Below are 19,484 nucleotides of genomic sequence, written 5' to 3'. Positions count from 1 at the left end.
CGCATGCTCAGAAAGGATTTACACGGCCGAAGGTTGCATTGCAGTGTATTGGACGTCGTATTTCTAGTCCCGTCGTACGTGCTGTACACGTCATCGCGCAAGCTTTCAGCGGACTGTCTGTTCATCGTGTGTGGTCAAGTCCGTTCATTCAAAAGTAGGACGGACTGTCTGTCGGATTGTCTGACGGACTTAGTTGGCCAGACAATCCTCTCGTGTGTACGCGGCCTCAGAATGCACAGAGCATCACAGCTTGTTGTGAACTGTGTTGGTCATCTTACTTTAAAAAAGTAATTAGTTAAAGCGGAGGTCCACCCTAAAGTGGAACTTCCGCTCATTGGAACCCTCCCCCCCTCCGGCGCCACAATTGGCACCTTTCAGGGGGGAGGGGGTGCAAGTACCTGTACAGTACAAGTATCTGCACCCACTTCAGGCATAGATATCTGCAGAAAGTACGCCCCTTTCCGCATAATCTACGCCCCTTTCCGAAGGTCCCCCGCTGCCTGCTGGGAAACACACGGATCCCAGAGACAGAGGGGACCATCCTTATTGCGCAGCGCGACTCGCGCATGCGCAGTAGAGAACCGGGAAATGAAGCCGCAAGGCTCCACTTCCTGATTCCTATACCCAAGATGGCGGCGGCAGCACCCGAGAGACGTTCGAGAGATCGGCTTCGGGTGCCGACATCGCGGGCGCGCTGGGCGGGTAAGTGTCATTATTTTGAAAGTCAGCAGCTGCAGTATTTGTAGCTGCTGGCTTTTAAAAAAAAACAAAAAACGGCGGACTCCCGCTTTAAGTTACAAATTACTTCTCCCAAAAAGTAATTGCGTTTGTAACACAATTACTACATTGGAAAAGTAATTAGTTACTCCGCAAAGTAACTGTGACTTTTTAAAAATATTCTATAATGTAATTACGTTCTATAACATCTTTAATATCAAAGATGTTTATATTAACTGATTGAAGAATAAAAACACTATATACAGTATTTTAGAACATTTGGTATTTATTTGAACCCAAATGTTGAGGGGGGTGGCAGCGGTGGTACTTGAGGGGGTGGCAGTGGTGGTACTTGAGGGGGTGGCATCGGTGGTACTTGGGGGGTGGCAGTGGTGGTGTACTTGGGGGGTGGCAGCGGTGGTACTTTGGGGGGTGGCAGCGGTGGTGTACTGGGGGGGTGGCAGGCAGCGTGGTCTTTGGGGGGGGGGTTGTGGCAGCAGTGGTGGTGCCATCCTCTCCCACCACCACCTCTGCCTCTTACTGATCTCATCCCCCACCACCGCTGATCTCATCCCTACCCTATCCCCCCATCACCTCTGTTGTAGAAGTGATGGTGGGTGGGTAGGGATGGGATCAGTAAGAAGCAGAGGTGGTGGAGGACTTGGTATGGATCGACTGCAATTCGAATCATCAGTCACTTACTTGAATGACTGATGTCTTCGATCAGCCAACAAAAACCTCCTCCTCGTGCCCAAAGCCCGGTATAAATCCAAGGGAGATCGGAGATTCGCTGCCCAAGGGCCTCGGCTATGGAATGCTCTACCAATCAACATCCGCCTGGAAGAAAATCACCTGGCTTTTAGGAAAAAACTCAAGACCTTCCTCTTTTAGCAGATGATCAAAGCTCGCCACAGCACCTAGAGGCGATTCAGTTCGCATTGTGCGCTATACAAGTATTTCATTCATTCATTCATTCAATGCCTCCAGGGATGCCTTTCCTCATGGGGAGAGAGACCCCCCCTTTCACTCGATTGGTGTCAGCTGGTCAGCTGACTTCATTTTTCGGTGTCCGCCCCGCCTCCCTACATTCTCTCTCTGGATAGGCGGGGGGGGGGGATGGGGCGGTCCAGACAGTCTCTCTGAGTCTTAGCCTCTTCTCAGCTCAGCGGGTAAAAGCCCCCCTCCCCGCGGCGGAACGAACGGCCAGGCAGCGTGGCCACGGCGGGCCTCCCGGGCGGTAGATGTAATGCCGCCCAAGTAATGGGAGCTGAGTTACCATGAGGGGAAGAGTAATCAGTTAGATTACTCGTTACCCTCTAAAGTAACTGTGTCACGTAACTCCGTTTATTTGAACTCCGTTACTTACATCACTGGTTGTGAATGGGGCTGTGCAGCCGCAGACGGGTCTGGGTGCCCATGCTGACCACAGCCAAAAGCTCTTACAATGGGCATGGGAAAATCAGAACTGGAACTCTGAGCAATGGAAGAAGGTGGTCTGGTCTGATAAACCACATTTTGGATCATGTGGATGTCCAGGTGTCTGTGTATCATTTACCTGGGGAAGAGACGGCACCAGGATGCATTATGGGAAGAAGGCAAGCCGGTGGAGGCAGCGTGATGCTATGGGCAATGTTCTGCTGGGATACCTTAGGTCCAGCTATTCATGTGGGTGTTACTTTGGAGTCCGTGCTTCAATGGGTCAAGGCTATCTTCAATGGGTCAGGGCTATCTTCAATGGGTCAGGGCATGGAGTCCATGCTTCATTGGGACCTACTCGGGTGGGTGGTCATAGTGTTAAATTGGGTGGTCATAATGTAAAGCGCCTACAATGAGTACAGTCCATGAGCATCAAAACTGGACCACGGAGCAATGGAAGAAGGCGACCTGGTCTGACAAATCACATTTTCCTTTACATCATGAGGATGCTCAGGTGTGTGTGCACCACTTACCTAGGGAAGAGGTGGCACCAGGATGCAGTATGGGAAGAGGGCAAGCTGGCGGAGGCAGTGTGATGCTTTGAGCAAAGTTGTGCTGGGAAACCTTGAGTCTAGCCATTCATGTGGATGTTACTTTGGAGTCCAAGCCTTGTTTGCTCAAGGCTATTTTGGCAGCGAAAGTGGACCTACTCAATATTAGGTGGGTGGTCATAATGTTGTGTTGGGTGGTCATGTTATGGCTGATCTTTGTATATTGTATCCATTTTATTTAGTGAAAGTGGAATTTTCCTTTAAGCAGCACTGAACTGTCCTATGTCCTCCATGATTATCCCAACCCTGTCTACTATCCAGAGGAATCTGGTGGGGTTTGTGTTCCTGACCGTGTTGCTTTGATTGGCGGGTGTGGGGTTACATGGGGTTATTCGTTTAGATATGAGAATCCCGCTGGTATGGTTTTGCCACAAATCGGCGCTTCTCAAGCCTGCCTTAGATTTGTGGTAATCGGTAAAACTAACATTTGCAATCGTAACAACAATATTAACTGAAACCTCATTGGCACAGATGCCCGCGGGAAGCCTGTCAAATGCCTGTTTGTACAGGAGATAATAAAACACTGCGATCCGTTCAGTGGGGACTTGAAAGTGTGTCCAGATTGCGTCACGTTTTCCTGCGGCGTGCACTGCCATTGTCTTTTTTTTGTTTTTTTCCAGGCCAGTTCGAATTTCCCTCCAGTCCTTCACATGTAGTGAGCTCTGCATGGGGCAAGATTTTTGTGTGGATGTAGATAGAATTGAAGAAATCTCATCATTTAAAATAAACAGTCGTTCAAAGGAAATTATAATGCTTTCGGTCTTTTTTATTTAAGTTTTTTTTATTTATTTTTTATCAGTTTTTAAATCGTTCTTAAATTTGCATTTCTGATCTACACATAATATTTTTTTTTTTCAAGATTTAATACTTGACAAAGGATAGCCAGAGCACTGTGGTGTACCTAAGGAAGCTGCTTGCTTTGCAGCCCCCTTTGTCTGATTGAAGCCTTGTACTAAGCAGGGGCGGACCGACAACTCATGGGGCCTCCCGGGCAATAGGAGAAGATTATGGGGCCCCTGGGCAATAGGAGATTATGGGGGGGCCCGGGCAATAGGAGATTATGGGGCCCCCAGGCAATAGATTATGGGGCCACACAGTATACACACACACACATACAGTATACACACACACATACAGTATACACAGACACACAATATTCACAAAAAGTATACACATACAGAATACACATACACACACTGAATAGGTACTGGAGAGGCAGCACAGCTATAATCTTGGGATTTTTTTTAAAAACACACATTTTTACATACTGTCCCTGATTTTATCGAGGCTGGCAACCCTGATGGGGCCCCTTTGTGGTATGAGGCCCTCGGGCAGTGCCCGAGTGACCGAATGGCCACTCCGCCCCTGGTACTAAGCCCTTTAAGAAGGGAGCACTGATGTCTCATTGAATTTTGCAATAGTAAAAGGGATACACTGTTTTCCATGGTGAAAGGAGATTATGGGGGGGGGGGGGGTTATTTACTAAAACTGGAGCGTGCAAAATCCGATGCAGCTTTGCATAGAAACCAATCAGCTTCCAGGTTTTATTGCCAAAGCTTCATTGAACAAGCTGGAGTTGGAAGCGGATTGGCTACTATGCGCAGCTGCACCGCATTCTGAGTGCACCAGTTTTAGTAAATCATATATGTATATATGTAGGTTTAGGAGATATTTACAGCACCTACAGGTCAGTCTTAATCTAGGCTTACCTGTAGGTGAAAGTGTGTTGTAAGGGTTTACAACCACTTTAAAGTGGTTGTAAACCCTCCCCCACAACTTTCTCCCATGTAAATCAGCATAAAAAAACTTAATCAACACTGCTTGTAGATATCTCCTTACTTGTTTAGTATTGTTGTAATCCTTTTTGTTCTGTAGAATGAAGTAACTGAGCATGCCCAGATCTCCCCTGATTTATGGCACACTCTCTATGTGCTTATCTATCTGTTATCAGGACTTCCTACGGCACAACACTGAACTCCCAGGAGACTTCAGAATCATTCAGAGCTTCCTCCTACACACCATGTGCCCATGTGACACGACATGCAGTGTAAACTTGGTCATTACTGCAGTCTTATCAGCTGAAGCTGATAAGACTGACAAAGGGAAACATTAGACATCCGCACAAGTAAATACTATGAAATAAAACAAGTCAGCTATGAACAGGGAAGCAGGGTTGCCATAGAAACATTGGATTGAGAAGGAGGCTTGGTTAACAGTACAGGAAGTGCTCAATGTAAGGGCGGATATACACTCCACTGTGGACTCAGAAAACAATACTTAAGATGGCGCTGCCTAACCCCTGGAAACAAGTTTTTAAAGTTTCTTTAAACAGTAAGTAATATGTGATTTGGACTGGATTACAGTGGCTATAGTCTGATAATGACTTATTATAATGGACTAAATGAAGAGAAGCATCAGAGTGGGAGAGTTTACTTCCTCTTTAAGTGCCCAGTGGGTAAGTGGTTAAAGCGGGAGTCCGCCGTTTTTTTTTTTTTTTTAAGTCAGCAGCTACAAATACTGCAGCTGCTGACTTTTAAAATAAGGACACTTACCCGCCCAGTGCGCCCGCGATGTCAGCACCCGAAGCCGATCTCTCGATCGTCTCTCGGGTGCTGCCACCGCCATCTTGGGTATGGGAATCAGGAAGTGGAGCCTTGCGGCTTCACTTCCCGTTTCCCTACTGCGCATGCGCGAGTCGCGCTGCGCAATAAGGATGGTCCCCGCTGTCTCTGAGCTCCGTGTGTTTCCCAGCAGACAGCGGGGGGGGGCCGCAGGAAGTGGCGTAAATATCCGCAGATTCTGCAGGTATCTATGCCGGAAGTGGGTGCAAATACCTGTACTATACAGGTATCTCCACCCCCCTTCCCCCTGAAAGGTGACAATTGTGGCGCCGGAGGGGGGGGAGGGTTCCAATGAGCGGAAGTTCCATTTTGGGGTGGAGCTCCGCTTTAAAGCATTTCCTCACACCTGCCTAAACCTTTGCACAGTACTGTATATATTTGCCTGTCGGGAACTTTTTTTTATGATATTCTAAGTCCTAACTAAAGAAAATCTCCTTGCATTCCCTTTTAATATTTTATTTTTATTTAATTTTTTTTACTTTCGTCCTTTAAATGATCCTTCCCCCATCATTGCAGCTTACCCAATAACTGACTTTCTCTCCTGTCCTTTAGATTTACCGGTGCTTCTATAGCCCCATACACACTATCAGATTATCTGCTGAGTTTTTCCTTCAGATTTACCAAAACCATGTAGTAGAAGGGCCTGCCTGATTGCATACACATTGAAACTCCTAAGGTTTGTCCTCATATTATATGGTTTTGGTAAATCTGAAGGAAAAACTCAGCAGATAATCTGATAGTGTGTACAGGGCTTATGAAGCAGTGTGAGCACAGAATGCTCTCTATAATTTTATCCGCGGGAAAGCGGGCAATTTTTTTTTATTTTTTTGGTGTTGGTGTGAGTTTGACGGCTTATTCTATTAGGTGATACAAAAGCCCGTTAGAAGTCAAATCTTCATCGACAAACAGCAAGAAGTCGGATTTCGGCTTGTTGGATTCGGATCGTTGAAAGCAGATTTTTTTGTTATTTTTTTTTTTACAGTCACAAATTTCGAAATGTGAAAACTATTTTCTGTAACATTTTGTTATCTGAAAGCATAAGGTCGCGGTTAGATAATCTCCACCGTCACCCTGCCGTATATTTATTCTCCTTTTTGATTTTGCCATCTAGCGGTGTACTCCTGCTCTGTCGGAAACGGCGGCTGTGAACACGACTGCGCGCAGATCACCGTGGCTCATTACCAGTGCCGCTGTCGGAACAACTACCGGCTGAAAGAAGACGGGAAGCACTGCGAATGTAAGTGAAGCTATTCCTGTATTCATGAAAAGACAAAAATGTATTATTTGTGGTGCACTACATCAGTTGGTATCATTTTTCTCCATCTGCCCATTTTGGAGACTCGACCTGCTCAGGTGTTGTGGTCATCGTAGGGTTGAGCTGATGACCATGCTCACCATTGAAGACCGGGATTGTAACTAGACATGTGCGATTCATTTCACGCAAATCGAAAATTCGCACGAATTTCTGGAATTTCGTTCGAATCCGAAATAACAAATTTTTATGCGTACGAATTCTGTACGAAATACCAAATTTTGTTTTACGAATTTCGGATCCAAATTCATAAAGGAAAATTCGTAATTGTTACGAAAAGTTGACAAACCTAAAAGTTAAAACCCCAGGAAGTCAGCACAGCACAGGAATGGTGGAAACCCTATGAGGAATTTTTATGCTTGTGAATTTTAGACGAAATTTCAGAATTTCGGATCCAAATTAACAGAATTGTGACTGGTGTTTTGTTCACCAATCAGAGGAAGTCAGCACACCACAGGGATGGTGGGAACCCCTCATAATGGGCACAGAGGGTGTACAGACCCGGGAACTCAGCACAGGGATGGTGGGAACCTCTCATAATGGGCACAGCAGGTGTACAGACCCGGGAACTCGGCACAGGGATGGTGGGAACCCCTCATAATGGACACAGCAGGTGTACAGACCTGGGACTTCAGCACAGGGATGGTGGAAACCTCTCATAATGGGCACAGCGGGTGTACAGACCCGGGAACTCGGCACAGGAATGGTGGGAACCCCTCATAATGGACACAGCAGGTGTACAGACCTGGGAACTCAGCACAGGGATGGTGGGAACCCCTCATAATGGGCACAGCAGGTGTACAGCTGCCATCTTGGCCTCTAATGATTCTTAAACTGCCATAATGCTGCACATGTGATCAGTTATGAAACCAGCCATTGGATGGTTTGAAAGTTTGGTTGAGAGCACAACCAATGTGAAAGTTAACATTTCCTGCATGCCGGGAATGTAACTGTTTTTTGAAACTGGGTTTACTCCCACTTTAACCTTTTCAAAAATAACAAAAAAGCAGAAAATATTTTTAGGATTTACATTTATTAGGCCAAATAAATAAGATATATGAAATGTATTATACGCTCTCTTTGAAGTCTAAAAAGAATTGCTGTGTGAATGCCTCAAACAGCCATGCAATTGCCTAACTCTTTTTTTTTTTTTTTTTTCATATGATTTTCAGCTCCATCTAGTGCCCATTATGCAGTATTTACCTGATTGAGGTAGCTCAGGAAAAAAACTGCATTATGGCCACTAGATGGAGCTGATGGTCATAGGAAATAAACATATTAGACACATTGCGGCAATTATTCATGACTTTTTTTTTTTTTTAATAGACCCCCTTAATGCATAGTCTACTAGAGGAGTTTGATCAGTCCTACTAGGTTTGAGAAAGAGTGGATACAGGTCTCGGTTACTCTACTATGTACACTGCCAGGTCTGCTCCTAAAGTGACCGTTCTTGCTCCAATTTTTTTTTTTTGTTACCCTATCTGGACTGCCGTGCTTTTCCCAAAGGAAGCCTTGCGGGGAGGCAGCATGGTCACGGTTGCGCTATTCTACCTATAAACAGACGCATTACTGACATTTTTTAGAAGACGGTCAAGGTGCCAGAGGCATAACACAGATGTTCCCCAGATTCTACCCCCTGTGTCTACGCACAGCGCCGTCCTGCTAAATGGATGTGCTGCACATCTACTACATCATCCACAATGACGTTTCCAGCAGAACGATAAATTGACGAGAACCTTCGCACTAAATTGAAAAGGTTTTTGTTTATCTTACCAGTTGAGATTTGCCTGCAAGATTGGAAACTTGGGCTTTTAGGCATCTTCATAGTATACAAATGAAAAGACTTGGAGGGTTTCCTCTTTCAGAATGAACAAAGAACCCCCCCCCCCTACATCTTGCTGCTGTTCCCCTTTTGGGATTAAGTTTCGGGGGGGGGGGGGGAGGTTAAGCATGAATTAAAAATCAAACTTTATTTCAAATTTTTAAAAGTTTGTATATTTTTAGAGAATTTTTTTATCATTTTTAGTTTGTTTTTGGATGGAGTGGGGTAGGGTTGGATCGTTTGGCTGTTTTTACTGTGTAGTGCTCCCCTCCGAGAAGGGCTTGCTGATTTATCTCAGACTCTTTTCCCAGATTAGTGCAGAAGGAGCACCCGATATCCAGTGAATGCAAGTTAAAAGGTGAATTTGTAATCGTTTATTGAAAGTAGCAACAAGTGTTCAAGCCAACGAGTTTCGGGGGGAACAAAGACTCCCCCCCTTCCTCAGGGCTGTTGTTGCATGCTTAATAATGAATGGGGAAGGATCCCAAACGGGGATTGCCTCTGTAAACACAGCAGACATTTATCTTTACGATCTTGTTGTTACAGACAATCCTGTTTGGGATCCTTTCCCATTCGTTATTATCATGCAGTAACAGCCCTGAGGAAGGGGGAGTTTCCTCCCCGAAACTCGTTGGCTTGATCACTTGTTGCTACTTTTAATAAAACGATTATGAATTCCAACTTGCATTCATTGGATCAGGCGCTCCTTTTTTTACCTACCTTTACAAGTACATGCAGAAACGACCTTGAGGCCGTACCCAAAGGTAGCAACCCAAGCCCCCCAAAAATGGCTCACTGCCATCTTCTTTTTAAATTGGGCGTAAATTATTGGAAGTGAGCTCTTCCAACACGCCCCCATCATCACTTACCCATTGACCTAATAATGATTGAGTCAGTCAAGCACGATTTCCAACCCTAAAGAGCAGGTTATTTCAGGGGCAGCCAGCCACTCTTCTGGCTCAATGGACAGTAGACATGTGCAGAGTAAAATATTTCGTTTCGGAATTTCATTTCGTCCGAAAACTTAATTTATTTAGTTACTCCCGAAATTCGTTTTTATTTATTTCGTTTTTCGTTCAAAAATTGCATTCGTCCGAAAATCCACATGAATTACGGTCGAATTTGTCTTTGAAGGCTTATGGTGTCTGTCGAATGTATAAAGAAGATTCGACGGAGCTAACTATATAGCATACTTTAGAACCCTATTAAAGTCTATGGGACTCCAACGTTCAAAATCTAAAGTGCTAATTTTAAAGGCTAATTTGCAAGTTACTGTCCTAAAAAGTGTTTGGGGACCCGGGTCCTGCCCCAGGGGACATGTATCAATGCAAAAAAAAGTTTTAAAAACGGCCGTTTTTTCGGGAGCAGTGATTTTAATAATGATTAAAGTGAAACAATAAAAGTGTAATATTCCTTTAAATTTCGTAGGGGGGGGTTGTCTATAGTATGCCTGTGAAGGGGCTCATGTTTCTGGGGCTTAGAATTGTCGCTGCACAAAGTGTCATTTATGCAGGAAAAAAAGTCCTTTAAAATCACTCGCAGCTATAATGAATTGTCGGCTCCCGTAATACAGAGAACACTCATTGAAAGTCATTGATAAAAAAATAAATAAATAAATAAATAAAAAGCGTGGGGGTCCCCCAAATTCAATTACCAGGCCCTTCAGGTCTGGTATGGATATTAAGGGGAACCCTGCCTCAAATTTAAGAAAAAATTTGACGTGGGGTTCCCCCTAAATATCCATAACCAGACCCTTCAGGTCTGGTATGGATATTAAGGGGAACCCCGCGTCAAATTTAAAAAAAAATTGACGTGGGGTTCCCCCTAAAAATCCATACCAGACCCTTTATCCGAGCACGCAACCTGGCAGGCCGCAGGAAAAGAGGGGGGGACGAGAGAGCGGCCCCCCCTCCCTCCTGAACCGTACCAGGCCACATGCCCTCAACATTGGGAGGATGCTTTGGGGGTCTGTGACCCCTCAAAGCACCATGTCCCCATGTTGATGAGGACAAGGGCCTCATCTCCACAACCCTGGCCGGTGGTTGTGGAGGTCTGCGGGCGGGGGGCTTATCAGAATCTGGAAGCCCCCTTTAACAAGGGGACCCCCAGATCCCGGCCCCCCCTGTTTGAAATGGTAAGGGGGTACAAAAGTACCCCTACCATTTCACAAAGAAAGTGTAAAAAATGGTTAAATAAAACAAACACACTTTTGAAAAATTCCTTTATTAAAAATAAAAAAATAAAAAAAAGATTCCAGCGGCGGTAATCCACTCTTGCTATCCAGCGACGGACGGTCATCTCTCCAGCGATGTCTCATCTCTCCAGCGCAGCGAATCCTTCGTTCTTCTGTCTCCGTGGAGGAGACAATGCAAGGATTCCGGCTGCCTGACGTTTCTTATATAGGGTGGGCGGGGCCACCCGTCACCTGACCCCGCCCCCCTCTGACGCAAGGGGAAACCCGGGGTTCCCCGTGACGTATGGGTGACCCCGCCCCCCTCTCATGTAACGCAAACCTGCCTGTGTTACATCAGAGGGGTGCGGGGTCACCCATACGTCACAGGGAACCCCGGGTTTCCCCTTGCGTCAGAGGGGGGCGGGGTCAGGTGACGGGTGGCCCCGCCCTCCGTATATAAGAAACGTCAGGCAGCCGGAATCCTTGCATTGTCTCCTCTGCGGAGACAGAAGAACGAAGGATTCGCTGCGCTGGAGAGATGAGACATCGCTGGAGAGATGACCGTCCGTCGCTGGATAGCAAGAGTGGATTACCGCCGCTGGAATCTTTTTTTTTATTTTTTTATTTTTAATAAAGGAATTTTTCAAAAGTGTGTTTGTTTTATTTAACCATTTTTTTTACACTTTCTTTGTGAAATGGTAGGGGTACTTTTGTACCCCCTTACCATTTCAAACAGGGGGGGGGCCGGGATCTGGGGGTCCCCTTGTTAAAGGGGGCTTCCAGATTCTGATAAGCCCCCCGCCCGCAGACCTCCACAACCACCGGCCAGGGTTGTGGAGATGAGGCCCTTGTCCTCATCAACATGGGGACAAGGTGCTTTGAGGGGTCACAGACCCCCAAAGCATCCTCCCAATGTTGAGGGCATGTGGCCTGGTACGGTTCAGGAGGGAGGGGGGGGCGCTCTCTCGTCCCCCCCTCTTTTCCTGCGGCCTGCCAGGTTGCGTGCTCGGATAAAGGGTCTGGTATGGATTTTTAGGGGGAACCCCATGTCAATTTTTTTTTAAATTTGACGCGGGGTTCCCCTTAATATCCATACCAGACCTGAAGGGTCTGGTTATGGATATTTAGGGGGAACCCCACGTCAAATTTTTTCTTAAATTTGAGGCAGGGTTCCCCTTAATATCCATACCAGACCTGAAGGGCCTGGTAATTGAATTTGGGGGACCCCCACGCTTTTTTTTTTATTTATTTATTTATTTTTTTATCAATGACTTTCAATGAGTGTTCTCTGTATTACGGGAGCCGACAATTCATTATAGCTGCGAGTGATTTTAAAGGACTTTTTTTCCTGCATAAATGACACTTTGTGCAGCGACAATTCTAAGCCCCAGAAACATGAGCCCCTTCACAGGCATACTATAGACAACCCCCCCCTACGAAATTTTAAGGAATATTACACTTTTATTGTTTCACTTTAATCATTATTAAAATCACTGCTCCCGAAAAAACGGCCGTTTTTAAAACTTTTTTTTGCATTGATACATGTCCCCTGGGGCAGGACCCGGGTCCCCAAACACTTTTTAGGACAGTAGACAGTAGACTTGCAGAATCTTTTCTCTCCGTCAAATCTTTTCTCTGTCGAATATTTTCTCTATATAATCTTGGACTAATAGAGGTAAGGTTAGGCACATTCGACCACAGGTTCTATAGACAGATTGTTATTGTCAGAGTCATGTCGAATCTCCTATTTTATATCGAACTGTTGTAACAACGAAAACGAAAATAAAGCATTTATTTATGTCGGATCTTTCGTTTTTCGGATTTTGTGCTTTCGTTATCGTTTGTCAAAACGAAAACGAAAATAGCTGAAATTCGGACGAAAATGCATTCGGACGAAAACGAATGCACATGTCTAATGGACAGCCTATGTCAGTGATGGCGAACCTTGCTCAACAACACTGCAGAGTGCCAGAGCATCATAGGAATTGCAGTTCCAAAACATCTGGGGTGCCAAGGTTCGCCATCACTGGCCTAGGGGTTTAACTTTTTTAAGCTTTTTTGCAAATTGAACTTGGATGGGGTGCAGGGAGCTGTGGGGTACTCCAAAAAAACTAAAAACTCTACATTAATATAAGGACACTCTTACCCTGTTTCCCCGAAAATAAGAACTAGCGTGATTGTCGGTGATGGCTGCAATATAAGCCCTACCCCCCAAACAAGCCCTAGTTAAAGTCCTTGTAGGTCTTATTTTTAGGGTAGGGCTTATTTTAGGGGAAACAGGGTAGGGCTTATTTTCAGGGAAACAGGGTAGGGCTTATATGGGGGTAGGGCTTATATTGCAGCCATCACCGACAATCACACTAGGTCTTATAATCGGGAAAAGAGGGTAACTGAGGCAAAGCTTCTCAGTTCAGTCCTTCTAGTAGCAACTAAGGGAATAAGCAACTCCTGAGACACTATAGGAACTGTCCCTTTAAGAGGTTTAGGATGCCAAGAGGTTCACTTGACCGCCACGATTGGCGGTCGCAGCAGTGATGTGATCCGAAAACCCCGATCACAAGCTTTCGGTTAGGCGCAGGTAACTGTGCCGGGAGCACGCAGGGCGGCACGTTCTCGGCACAGCAGTATTGACTGCAATTCATGCAAATATGTGGCCTTTCAGGCGCTAAGGCCCTAGGACGGAAAGGCAGCATATTTACGAGCGGCCAGCGCCAAGGGGTTAAGCAAACTCTGGCACTAATGCACAAGGGATAGTAGCAGCACACGGTCACTAGGATCCTACACTCAGGTCTGTACTCGCCATGTCTCTGGATTCTTGCCTCCTTTCAATATCAGCCAGGCATTTCTCTCTCCAGACCAGGTCCTCTGTGAAATCCCTTAATCAGTTCCAGCAAGTTTCAGCAAACAGACCCCAGCTCTAGCCTAGCTGGGACCTTGATAGACTCCTGTAAGCCCTTCAGGTTGGGTACTTCTCCTCCTGGACAAGAACAGTGCTGCCTTAGGCCCCAGACTATTTATGTACTCTCTAGCCACATACTGGGCACCCTCCCGTAGAGATTAGCTGAGACAGCATAAATATTCAGGTGGTTGATTTCCTTTTTCCAGCCCACTACATTCTAGAATCCTCCAGAAGGCGCGGGGGAGGGGGGGGGGGGGGTTGAGCCAAAACTACTAAATTTACCTAAACTTCCTAGCAGCCTTTCTAGGAGGGTGCTACATCTTATTCTGCACTCTATGGGGAGATTCTGGTCATGGTGACATCAACGTTTTCAAACAAGCAGGAACCCCAAAAGGGACACAGATAAACATCAAAAATATATGTAAATATATATTTTTTTATGTATTTATTTTTGTAGAGCAGGGGAAGGGTAGCGTCCAATACCTTTTAAATTTCTGTCTTGGTCCCTATTTGATATTTTCCCCCACTTTCCCCTCCAGGTGACACTGGGACCAGAAACAAAGGACATCTCCAGAAAATCCTAATACAGGAAAATAAAGACTCTCCTGTGCCCCTTTCTGACCTAGTTTCACTTGGTTAGAGGCCTTTCCCTGACTTTATGGCTAAGCTGGTAAATTGACGTTCCACTGTCCGATGAGAGTGGCCTTGTTTAGCGACAGAGGTAGTCTTGTTGGATGGCGAGGGATGATAGCAGTTGGTGAATTTTATGCCCCGTACAAACGATCGGACCAACGAACAAAACCGTGGAGTTTTGTTCGAAGGATGTTGTCTCCTACTTGTCTTGCATACACACGGTCACACAAATGTTGGCCAACAATTTACGAACGTGGGAACGCGGTGATGTACAAGATGTACGATGAGCCGAGAAAAAGGAAGTTCAATAGCCGGTGCAGCTCCTTCTGCTTGATTCCAAGCATGCGTGAACTTTTGTGCTTCGGGCTTGTGTACACACGATCGGAAAGTTTTAGAACCTGCTAGCTAACATTTGTTGGCGGAAAGTCTGACAACAAATGTTCGGAGCCAACAAGCTCGCATCCAACATGGGCGGCACAGTGGTGTAGGGCGGCACAGTGGTGTAGTGGGTAGCACTCTCGCCTAGCAGTAAAAGGGGTCGCTAGTTCGAATCCCAACCACGACACTACGTGCCTGGAGTTTGCATGTTCTCCCTGTGCCTGCGTGGGTTTTTTCCGGGTACTCCGGTTTCCTCCCACACTCCAAAGACATGCAGGTAGGTTAATTGGCTTCTGTCCCAATTGGCCCTAGTATGTGAATGGGGACCTTGGATTGTGGTCTCCTTGAGGGTATGGACCAATGTGAGTGTGCAATGTACAGGGATAGGGACAATTGTAGACACTCACTCAGGTTGAACTGGTGTTCAACTGGTATAAAGACTGGTGTCTTTATTCAATCTTAGCCCTTATACACACAGTCGGAGATTCCAACAACCAAATCCGTCTGAGTAATTCCGATGGATTCATTCCGGAAGAGGTCCGGAAGTGATGTTGCATACACACGGTCGGACAAAGTTGTCGGAAAATCCGATCGTTCAGAACGTGATGACATTATTTCGTTACGACGGGACTACGTTCAGGCTAGTAGCCAATAGCTTTGGTCTAGGAATTTGATCTGAGCATGTGTGGCACTTTGTCCGTCGGAGTATGTCCGATAGGAGCATTTTGTCGGAAAATTTTACCGGCAAGTTGGAAAACTTGGTCCGTCGGATATTCGACGGAAACAGTCCGATGCAGACCACACACAGTCGGAATATCCGACAAAACGGTCTGATAGGACACATTCCGTAGGAATCTCCGACCGTGTGTACAAGGGCTTATACAAAAAAACTTCAAAACCAGTAAAACATACAAAATAAATGCAGCGCTAGTAAATTATTGATTAGACTAACAAGTGATGTAAAAACTAAACCAGAGTTCCATTGAAAAAAATCCAAGTGATAAGAAAACGAAGGCAGAGTCCCATTAAGATTCAAGTCCATATATCAAACAATGGACACTGTTACAGTGATATATGGACTTGAATCTTAATGGGACTCTGCCTTCGTTTTCTTATCTCTTGGATTTTCTTCAGTGGAACCCTGGTTTTGTTTTTACATCACTTGTTAGTCCGATCACTAATTTACTAGCGCTGCATTTATTTTGTATATATAATGTTCATTCAGAATAATGGAATATCCGACAAAACGGTCCGATAGGAAACATTCCGACGGAATCTCCAACTGTGTGTACAAGGGCTTACTGACTATGTAACTATTTGTGGTCGGAAAATCTGACCGTGTGTACGGGGCATTAGACATAAAATTGGGGATATCCAGTTACAAAGTGAAACTAAATCAGACAGGGACAAAGAAAAAGTAGTAACACAAAGTGGATTTAAGGTAGGTTCAGATTAAGGTTTAGCTTTAAGAGTTAGGTCAAGAGTAATGCCGCATACACGCGACCGGACTTTCCTACAGAGTTTCCGACGGAGTTCTGACCAAACGGACTTGCCTACACACGATCACACGTACAACGGGACTAGAAAAGGAAGTTCAATAGCCAGTAGCCAATAGCTGCCCTTGCGTCGTATTTGGTCCGTCAGACTAGCATTCACACAAATGGTTTTCCCGATAGGAATTGATTACGTCTGAAAGATTTAAAACATGTTCTATTTCTGGGTCCGTCAAAATTTTTGAAAAAAAAAAGTCAGCTGAAGCCCACACATGATCGGAATATCCGATGAAATGATTCCGTCTGATCTTTTCTGCCGGAAAGTCTGGTTGTGTGTTACGCGGCATTAGGCAAGTATTTGAATGATAAACGGCATGGCACCAAATTTGTCATGCAATGGTGAAACCAATTTTGCACAACCAGAAGAAGTGGCAAGTATCCATTTTAACTGTGTGGTCAAACCTCTCCAGGGCTACCAATGCCTGGAGTTACTTGGCCTTACAGATAATAGCTCTTCAGTGGATTTCCAAGATTGGATGGAGCCTATGTGTCTCATTCCCACATGGGAAACCTGTGGCGCATGTCGCTATGATTGTTATCAGCCTAGCTTGGAGACCCAACCAACTAATTAGAAACAGGGGGCATGTAGACAGGTATTTCACTTTCATCCTAAAAGTGGCAAACCTCCTCAAGGGTAAACCCATGGAAAGCTTGCATCTTGCTTTGAACAGAGAATTGAAATGAGATATCCTAACGTTGACCTTTGAATGTATTTTGGAGATCAAAGGAAAATGGAAGCTCTGTAATTCTTTTATTTTAGAGGCAACCTGTATGTAATGGATATGAAGGCCATTGCTGAGCTTTCCGTTTAAACAAAGGGAAGGTTGCCTAGCTTTCATGTCAGGTCTTCTGCTATTTCTAAATAACCGACTTGGAAAGTATTGAAGCCGTTGGACCAGCTTGACAGCTAGCCAACTAGTATTCTCCTAAAAAGGGTTCAGCATTGGCAGCCCCATTATTTTTCTCAGATTTGCTTTAGGGCAGGGGTAGGGAACCTTTTTGGCTGAGAGAGCTATGAACGCCATATATTTTAAAATGTAATTCCGCGAGAGCCATACAATATGTTTAAAACTAATTTTTTTTTTCTTTAATCGATTAATTGACTAATTTCAAATATAACTGTAATATCCACGTCATTTCCCCCACTGTAATACCCACATCTCCCCTACGTTTGTCTGCTTGCTTACCACTACACAGGCAGGCAGATCCATAAGCAGTTGAGGCGGGTGATGATGACGTCAGCGCCCCGCTCACCTAGGCTGCTGCCGGGTGTACCAAGATGGCCGCAGATCCGGAGCTAGGCCGAAGCTGCGGCCTTTCCTATGGGCTCAATCCACGGATCGGCACACCTCCCAATCCGCGGATTGAGAGGTGAGAGTCAGATGCAGCCATCAAAAGAGCCACATCTGGCTCGCGAGCCATAGGTTCCCTACCCCTGCTTTAGGGTAATCGCTGGATGACTACAGTGAGGATGGGAAGGGCCAGCCACCTATAGGATACCACCCTGTAGACTCAAATGTTCATATCTATAGTAAGCTATATATTTCTGAGCAAAGGTTATCTTTGCTGCAAATGACCTACTTGATCTGTTCTACCAGTAAACCATTTTTATAATAAGTGGACTTCTGCTTTAAGACATGCCCCTTTTTTTTTCTGTCTGCCATTAACATTCCTATTTCACATATCCTTCATTATTGTTCGGAAACACGATTTATCATGAAGTGAAAACACTGGTGATTTTTCCTATCTTGTGACTGCTGTTAGTAGCACATTTTTGGCCTCATTTACTGTTATGTCTAATTATTTTCAACATGCGTTTCCTTTGCTCCGACCACAGCGTAGTATAATGTTCTAAAGGATGTTTGTACAAATTCCACTTTAATCGGTTCCATCTGTGTCACCAGTAACCAATCCATGTTCTTCGCGCAACGGGGGATGCATGCATCAATGTAACAATGATGGAGGAGTCGTCAGATGTTCCTGTCACCCCGGATATGCATTGGCAGCTGATGGCAAGATGTGTGAAGGTACGTCATGCAAGCTGGATGTGTGATAAAGTTTAAAGTGTCAGTTCTGTTTAAATTGAATAAACAAAAATATCAACTAACGAAAACTTATTTTCACTTTGGATAGGATGGGGTAGGGTTAGAGTCCCTTGGAGGTTGTTATTGCCATCTGTGTCAGGACAGGAGGTTCTGCTGACAACCTGTCTCCTTATAGCTTCTCCTGGTTCCAAAGATGGTCACTCGCTTCCTTTGCTTGTGACACCAAGAGGAGAAATGGGGGTGGGGGGGGGGGCAGTTGTCACCGAGACAGTAGGGCACAAATCTCCCCAAAGAGTGGCACATTTGGTACTAAGAACCTAACCTTCACCCACTGTGCTTTCAATAAAAAAGATTGGCTGGAGTTGGTATTGAAATGTTTCTAAAGTAACGATACTGCTTAAGTTCAGGATCCTTGTAGCACCTAAGTGACTGTGTTAGTCTTTAAGTCCATGAACGTGTAGGTCCCATTGGACCTTGGGCTTAAGCTCTACAAGAGGCCTAGACCTCTCTTTATGTATACTTATATAAAAAGAAAGGAGCGCCCAGTGTCCAGAGAAATGTGACTTCTAAAAGGTGGTTTGGAGACGTTTATTAAAAAATGGCAACATGTACATCAAGCCAACGTGTTTCGAGGGAATAGACTCCCCCTTCTTCAGGGCTGTTGCTGAGTACTATTTGGTGGGAACAATGAGTGGTTACGTTGAATTTAAGGTTTCTGGATTCTGGCTTTAGTTGTGTAGGCAGCAATTGCAAGAGTCCATCCTGGCATTCAGAAACCTTGATCCACCATAACCACTCACAGGAATTGTTCCCACCAAATAGTACCCAGCAACAGCCCTGAAGAAGGGGGATGTTGCTATTTTTTTTTTTTTTTTTCAATAACAGTTTTATTTATCGTTTTTGACAGATACACTTATAATGCAATACATAGTTATCAAAACAGGAAGGCGGTATCCTTCATAAACATCACGGCCCTGTCTTACTATCTTACTGGTCTTGCGGTATCTGACATTCAGGCGGCCCTAATCTCTCATCTTATACTATTATAACTTTGCAGTTGCATGAGAAGTAGCGGCAACTAAATATAGTAACTTATTTAGGTATAAATAGGAGATGTTAGGGGACTCTTAGTGAAAGAAAAAAAGGAGGAGAAGGGGGGGGGGAGAAAAGGGTGGGTAGTCATCTGGTGGGCTCAGTTACTGGCTCGGGGTGGGTCTTCCCGGCGGTGCCACAGCTCCCAAACCTTGTCATGGGCCTCCAATCTGTGTTGTATTCTGGCTGTTATCTTTTCCATCAACTCAATA

The 19,484-nt window shown here is 45.1% G+C and overlaps 1 protein-coding gene across 2 annotated transcripts in view; it reads left to right on the top strand.

Annotated features, from left to right (window-relative positions):
* The window catches only part of MEGF6 (multiple EGF like domains 6), a 531,150-nt gene that overhangs the window by 401,033 nt on the left and 110,633 nt on the right, over nt 1–19,484 (top strand). For both annotated transcript variants that reach the window (XM_077458226.1, XM_077458227.1), the window contains 2 exons: nt 6,477–6,602; nt 18,040–18,162. In XM_077458226.1, coding sequence (XP_077314352.1) covers nt 6,477–6,602; nt 18,040–18,162 — 249 coding nt within the window. The remainder of the gene's footprint in view (nt 1–6,476; nt 6,603–18,039; nt 18,163–19,484) is intronic.

The sequence above is a fragment of the Lithobates pipiens genome, unplaced genomic scaffold (genome assembly GCF_037356315.1).
Source record: "Lithobates pipiens isolate NorthernLeopardFrog02 unplaced genomic scaffold, aLitPip1_a1.2 Scaffold_27, whole genome shotgun sequence".
Classification (NCBI taxonomy): domain Eukaryota; kingdom Metazoa; phylum Chordata; class Amphibia; order Anura; family Ranidae; genus Lithobates; species Lithobates pipiens.
This window is presented reverse-complemented; position numbering and strand designations above follow the sequence as displayed.